This window comes from Lolium rigidum, chromosome 3 (genome assembly GCF_022539505.1).
Source record: "Lolium rigidum isolate FL_2022 chromosome 3, APGP_CSIRO_Lrig_0.1, whole genome shotgun sequence".
NCBI classification, from domain to species: domain Eukaryota; kingdom Viridiplantae; phylum Streptophyta; class Magnoliopsida; order Poales; family Poaceae; genus Lolium; species Lolium rigidum.
In genome coordinates this window covers 354036570-354043668 of record NC_061510.1, presented here as the reverse complement: position 1 = coordinate 354043668, position 7099 = coordinate 354036570, and the positions used below count along the sequence as shown (strand labels likewise).

Here is a 7099-nt window from a genome sequence, read left to right as displayed (position 1 = left end):
TTAACCTATGTAATTTGATTTTGGAAAAAAAGTGCAAATATTTTGAGCCAACCGTTAATTACAATTATTAGCATTTTAAGCACCATTGTGGCTATTCCGTTCCGTTCCCAATTCCTCCAATCGAACATAATCTGGAACCATTCAATTTTTCATTTTTTTCTGAACCGAACACGGGGTTGGAACCGTCCCATGACCTTGAAACGGAATCATTCCATTGCATGTTCTGGAACCGAACACATACTTGTTTGGCGATCCTCGAACAAGACTTTCGATGCTTGGCGGCGACAGATTTGACAGTCGAACAACATACAAGAAGCATGATAGGTGCAAGCAAGAAAATCACGTTTCTTTGATCAATTCCCACAAGGGAACAGTAAACGAATTAAAGAATGATGTTACAGACCACTAAGCTATAAGTATAGCCGCTCAATTCATTGGCCGCAAAAAAATCTCATCCCAGATGTCTCTCACGAAGAACTAACTGAACTGCTAGTCGTCCCTATACCAGTAACCTTGTTCCTCTTCCTCAATTCCTCATACGACCTCGTAGATGAGGACATGCGCGGTGTCGAAGGCAAACCCCGACGACTGCACGCCGGGGCCGAACCTCTCTGATGAGGTGGCGGCGAAGGGCCGGAAGGCAGCGGCGGCCGCTGCCTCGTGGTCGAAGCCAGACTGCCAGAGGCTTTCCGATCCGTGGAGGCGCCCGCGGCGGACGAGGAAGAAGAGGAGGCGGACTGCGGTGGCTTGTAGTACATGCGGGCGGTCCGCGGGCAGTGCGAATGGAACCTGGCGGCGATGCGCACGCTCATGTCCAGCATCTCCACGTACCGGGCGGCCATGGATCGGTCGGTCGAATTCCTGCTGCCTTTGACCGTGTATCTGCCGAGGGAACAAGGAGAGGAGCGGTGGCTTTGAGGTTGAGCTTGATCCGGCTGCGCGCTTGTGTGCTTTGGTTTGGCACGGGAAGAAGGGGAGGAACGGAGGGCTGGTTATATACGTAGCTGGGTTACGGCAGGCTTTGTGCGAGGAGGCAGCTGGGAAACGGCGCGCGTTGGTGGTGTGTTTCGCGTGGCTTTCGTCTGGCGGTGCGGCTGAAGCTTGACTTTTAAACGTGGCCCCGTTACTATCGGGTCTTGTTTAGGTCGGACGGCAGTGGCTGGAGCTGGAAACTTATAACGGGACTAAGACTGCTCATAGTGGGGATAATTTCAGCAGTAACATTGGGTTCAACTCAGCAAATTTGCTGATGTGGCACTGATTTAATGAGGAGAGAGGCAAACCAAGTAACATAGCTGGTTACCGTAACTTCGAGCCCGCTACAGGATTTCTTAATTGGAAATCGATCCGGTGTGGTGGGCTTTGTCAAGTATGAGTACTACTTCTCTTTCCTACCGAGCTCCCCATCCATCTTCCTGCCCCCATCTCAATCTCCATTGCTTGTTCTCCATCTAACATGCGCCATGCTCTTCATCTCACCTGCCGGCGGCGGCCCTGCCGGGTGGCGGCTTTGGCCAGCGGCGCCACCCAAAAAAACATCTAAATCATGGCCAAATCCGGCAGTCGCAAGGAGACGACGCCCTCCTGGTCGTCGGCGACCTTTCCAACGGAGCAGTTCTACTCCGGCGCCCCGACGAGCTACGCCAACCCCACTCCACCGACAATAATTTAGCCGTATTTGATGTCTGGCCAAACCATTCGCTTTTCCATCTGCTTCATACCAGCGACATATCACGCTCAAATCTTCATCTCCAACGGCTAATTCTTGTTGACTTCCTGATTATTCAATTTCGGGCCAACCAATCGCATTATTACTACAACCTAGCGTGTTCCCATGATTTCAGCCTATACACCAATAACAATGGTCATCATGGCAATGTAGGTGCAATGAATACATGGACTTGGGACGAACTAAAATTATTTTATACTAAAATTTTATACTTAAAAGATTAGTTTTTGGCATTGTATAGTTTTTTGGCATAAATAATTACATACCAAGGTTGGTAAATCTTAGTCCCAGTGTTGTTACACATTTTAATGTGTAGGTTCAGATTTTATTTTTTATTTTTGTCATAAAATGAGTACTCAACTGTATGTTATAACCAAAGTTACTTCTTGAATTACTTTTACAATTTTAACAATTGTATTGTATATACTTATTTACGCTAAAGATCTCTAAACTATACGGCCAAACAAGTATCTTGATGGTTTCAAGCATGTGACAAACTCTGGAAGTATATATTGATTCTTTGTCGGATTTGTATGATAAATCTAACATAAAAAACTAAAATGGTTCAATAATAAGTTGGCAGTGTGTGATGCTGTGAAAGACTTCAGCTTCGATACATTTCTTTTACCAAACTTAAACTCAAAAACTATTGAGATCGCTCTATACCCTTTTGATACATTCGGTGATTATATGATTGTAGTACTCTTCTTATTCTCTAAGAGACCCTCTGTTTATTGAATCCACAGGAAGAATACTAATGGTGTAAAATCACTACAATGGAGACTTCTAGACTTCATATAGATGTTGTTTCACCGGACCAATGTTTTCTTTTATTTTATGTTTTACCAATGAATGAAAATAGGCTAGGATCAAAGGTTTCACCGTGCAAAGATGGTTGTGAGATCATAAAGATAATAATAACACACATATAATGTATGTACTAATAAGATACACAATGTAAATGTGTGATACGTCCAAAGGACACCATGGCATGCGTACAATATGCGTCATGGATCTATTATCCTATCCTTGCTCCGAGCATCGCTGGACATAAAAAAAATAGTAAATAGAAAAAAATGCTTAAGATGAGTGATACCATCACAAGTCTCTAGATAGAAATTACTTATCCGACCGTTTGCTATTCTCACCGCGCAGACACCGAAGTACGTGAATTATCAGCTACCATTACCTTCATACCACTATTAAGCCCATGAAACTTAGATATCTGACAAGCCTGAGATTGGGATAGGAAGACAACCTTTAATACTTGTTAAATATATATTCTAGCTCTTTCCAAGAGTTCGGAGTTTTAGAAAATTTGGTTAGTGCATCAATCTAATATGGTATTAGAATCAGGAGGTCCTATCAAACCTGGCTAACGCACTATTTAATCTGAAAATAGTTGCAGCCTGTTTATCCCACGTACCTAACGATTTCCAACCGTTATAACTTTTGAAAAATTAGCTAGTGCATCAATCTAATTGTACTTAACCGAACGCGCCATCTATGTGACGTGTTGAATAATCCTCCAGCCATACCCAACCGAACCAAGCTCGCCCAATTCCGTCCTCGATTTTGTTTCTAAATCGTGTTGTGGAGTTGGCCGATCCTTGGCAGTCGAACTCAGAGCATCTCTAGCCGCGTCCCCCAAAGGGATTTGGGCGCGCCGGACAAAAAGATCATTCCAGCCGTGTCCCCCAAAGCCCATTTTTGTCCGGCGCGCTCCCAAACGGTGTCTGGCGCTCCGAGCCCGTCCCCGTCCCACAGGGGACGTTCCGGGCACGCCGGACACAACGAAAAGCGAGGCGGGGAGTGGCGGGGCCGACCCGTCAGCGGCACAGTTAATTTTAACCTAACCGTCGCCTACCTCGCGACGGAAGTTATTCGCGCGCAGTGACACACGGCGGCATCTTTGCCTTAATGGCGACGGAGGGGCAGGCGAGACGTCTCGTCGGTGCTGCGCAGCCTCCACGCGTCGCCGGCGTTCACACGTCACCGCCCGTTCCCGCGCGATCTTCCCGCCTCTTCTCGCCTGTTCCCGCGCTTTCTTCCCGACGCCGGCGTCTATAAAAGGTCTCCCGGCTCAATGGTAGCCACCACACCCCGCCGGCAACAAACACAGCCCTCGTCGCTCCACCGCCGTCTCCTCCACCACCAGTAGCAATGGCGAACCGCCCCGGCGCTGGCCACTTCCCTCCACCGCCGTCTCCTCCACTTGTAGTCCCGGAAACGCAGGTCGACACTGACCCCTCAGCAGCGGCCCGGGAAGAGCGATGGCGTGCACACCGTCAGCAGCAGCGGGAGGCAATGCAGCAGCAGGCCCGCCAGCAGCGGGAGGCGGCGCATGCGGCGGATCTGGCGGCGTTCTGCGCCCACGGCCCCGCTGCTGGTGAGGCCGCGGCGGCAGCAGCGTGGCAGAAGCAGCAGGACGCCACCGTTGCGGCGTCTGACGCCTCGACGAGACAGGAGGCGCGACGGTGCCGGTACCGGGCGGAGATGGAGCAGCGGTGGGCTGACGAGCGCCGGCGCCGGCTCGCCGAGCGGGATGCGCTCGTACCGAGATCGGCGGGAGTCGATCGAGCGCCGGCGGCGGGAGTCGATTGAGCACCAGCGGCAGCTGGCGGAGGAGGAGCGTCGGCAGCGGGAGGCGGCGCTGGCGGCGATCTGGTGGAGGCGGGCGGACCAGTTGGCGGCGGCGATGATGGAGGCGCCAACAGATGTGGAGGACGATGCGCCAATGGAGGAGAAGGAGGCCGAGGCGGAGGAGACCGAGGTGGAGGACGACGATGCCGACGAGTTCGAGTGGTCCGACGACGACGGGCCGCACCCGGACGAGACGGCCGATCAGCAACGGGCGCTCGTCGAGTCTTTTGAGTCGGAGAAGAAGCTCCAGGACGACGCCCGTGCCCGCGAAGAGGCGCAGATTCTACGCGCCATCGAGCTCTCCCTCCAGGCGGCGCAGCAGGGGAGGGCGGAGGAGGACGCGCGGCGGGAACGGAGCCGTCGGCCCAACGCCGAACGCAAGGAGAGGAAGCGCGCGCAGGAGGAGCTGCGGCGTAGGGGAGGCGACGACGAGGCGGGGCCGTCGAACGCACCGCCGGGCGGTCAGTAGTGTAGGTTTAGATGAAATCTAGCCGTTTTCATTCAAACTTTGTAATATATAATCAAAATTGAATGAAAACCTTTATTTTTGTGCACCAAAATTCATTTGGGGCGACGTTTGGGGGACGCGGCTGGGGAGCGCCGTCCTCCAAAGTCGGCACGAACAAAACACGTCCTCCAAACGCTCAATCCGGCGCGATTTGGGGGACGCGGCTGGAGATGCTCTCAGTAACTTAAAACCTGTTTGCCGTTTCTCGAACTAAGACTTCGATGCACGGCGGCGACAGATTTGGCAGTCCAACAACAGACAAGATCACCATGACAGGTGCAAGCAAGAAAACCATGTTTCTTTGATCAATTGCCACGAGGGCATAAACGAATTAAAGAATGGTGTTACAGAATTGTAGCTACTCGATCACAGGTGTCAAAAAATCCTCATCCCAGAAGTCTCTCCCGAAGAACTAATTCCTAGCTAGCCGTCGCTGTTTCGAGTCCTGAATTCCTCATACGACCTCGTAGATGAGGACCTGCGCGGTGTCAAAGCCGAAACCAGATTGCATGCCGGCGCTGAGCCCCGCCTGCGACGTGGCGGCGAAGGGCCGGAAGGCAGCGGCGGCCGCAGCCTCGTGGTCGAAGCCAGAGGCCTTCCGATCCGTGGAGGCGCCCGCGGCCGAGGAGGAGGAGGTGGACTGCGGCGGCTTGTAGTACATGCGCGCGGTCTGCGGGCAGTGGGAGTGGAACCTGGCGGCGATGCGCACGCCCATGTCCAGCATCTCCACGTACCGGGCCGCCATGGATCGATCGGTCGAATTCCTGCTGTGTTTGACGGTGTCTTTGCCGAGGGAACAAGGAGAGGAGCGGTGGCTTTGAGGTTGAGCTTGATCCGGCTGCGTGTGTGCTTTGGTTTAGCACGGGGAGAGGGGGGAATTGGTAGCGGTGGCTATATAGCTGGGCAGCTGGGAAACGGGGCTCCGCGGCGCGCGGTGGTGGTGTGTTTCGCGTGGCTTTCGTCTCGCGGAAGCTTTGACCCTTTAAACGTGGCCCCGTTGCTTTCGGGTCGGGTTTAGGCCGGACGGCAGTGGTTGGTGCTGGAAAGTTATAACGGGACTAGCGAGCGCATGCGGTTTGACCACGCACGGAGACGCCCTGGCCCGACGCGACGACCACGTAAGTCTATACCTATACCTAATAATAAAGGAGCTAAGGTTTCTGCCAGAATTTTCGTCCAACTTTTCGTTGGACGGTTTTGCCCTCCCACCAAGTCCCATAATACTGCACCTGCCACGATACATGTTCAGTTTATACGGTTTCCGTATTTTTCAACCTTCCTTCTCTTGCGCCCCGCTCCGGTCTCACGGCGGCGCCCGTCGGGAGAGGTGATTCGGGCGGTAGGAAATCGCAAGGCGCGTCGGCAGGGGAGCGCAGAGCGCGTTTCGGCAAGCTGAAGGCCGGCCTGCTCGGCAAGGTCGTCCGAGTGGCAGGGAAGCGTGAGCCGCGTCTGCTCGGGGGATCCGACTAAATTTTTCCCCGAGTCCCGACCACGGACGTCTCCTCTTCTTTCCTTCTAAGAGCCTTTAAATAAGGAGCCATCTTTGCATCAAATCGATCCCATTGCAGATCGAAACTCAGCCGCCGGAAAATCCAGCCGATACAATCATACAGTATTTTGGAGTACAAAACAAATCGGAAATTTGGGGATCCAATCATCCTTATCTGGACGGAAGTGTGCACTCTGGGCATCGTCCTGTGGCGGCCGAGGTGGTAAGCAGGACGCCGGCGTGGATACCGGGATGGCGCCGTGGCGGCCTGGTCGGCGGCGCTGGGAGCTGGGAGGATGCTAGGAAGCTGGATCTGTGGTACTGGGTTCGATCCAAGTGGAGCTAATCCTTCACGCCTGTGAGGTGGACGGATCAGCGACCTCGCCGCCGCCCGATAATCCTCTAGCCTATCTCCCTCCACGCCTCCACGGGACTCTCCACTCCCGGGAGCCAGATGTCGGCTTCTTCTCAGCTGCCTGCCTACATCTTCCAAGCGATGGATGCCGCTCCCCACCTCCCCTGTCCCGTCTAGCCGACCGGCCCCTTCCTCTAGAGTGGCGCTGCCCCGACCTCCTCCATCACGCCCGTCGACCGCCCTCCTCTACCGCAGTGGCGGCGGTTTTCGCCGGGGCCTCCCTCGCCGCCGCCGACGAGGCCTCCGCTCGCGCCTCTCCGCCATCCAGGAGTCCCTCCGGGTCACGGAATCAAAGAACACGCTCGAAGCCGGCAC

The 7099-nt window shown here is 53.7% G+C and overlaps 1 protein-coding gene and 1 pseudogene across 1 annotated transcript; both read right to left on the bottom strand.

The window, feature by feature from the left end:
• Window positions 1-325: 325 nt before the first annotated feature.
• LOC124700327 lies at window positions 326-942 on the bottom strand (annotated as a pseudogene).
• Window positions 943-5163: 4221 nt separating this feature from the next.
• On the bottom strand, window positions 5164-5732 carry LOC124700326. Its single transcript, XM_047232477.1, has one exon. The coding sequence runs from the start codon at window positions 5623-5625 to the stop codon at window positions 5335-5337; it is 291 nt and encodes a 96-aa protein (XP_047088433.1). The 5' UTR covers window positions 5626-5732; the 3' UTR covers window positions 5164-5334.
• Between the last annotated feature and the right edge of the window lie 1367 nt (window positions 5733-7099).

Bases quoted from the DNA above. Each gene is read 5' to 3' on its own strand.
- LOC124700326 (XM_047232477.1), bottom strand. From the start codon at position 5,625: ATGGCGGCCCGGTACGTGGAGATGCTGGACATGGGCGTGCGCATCGCC.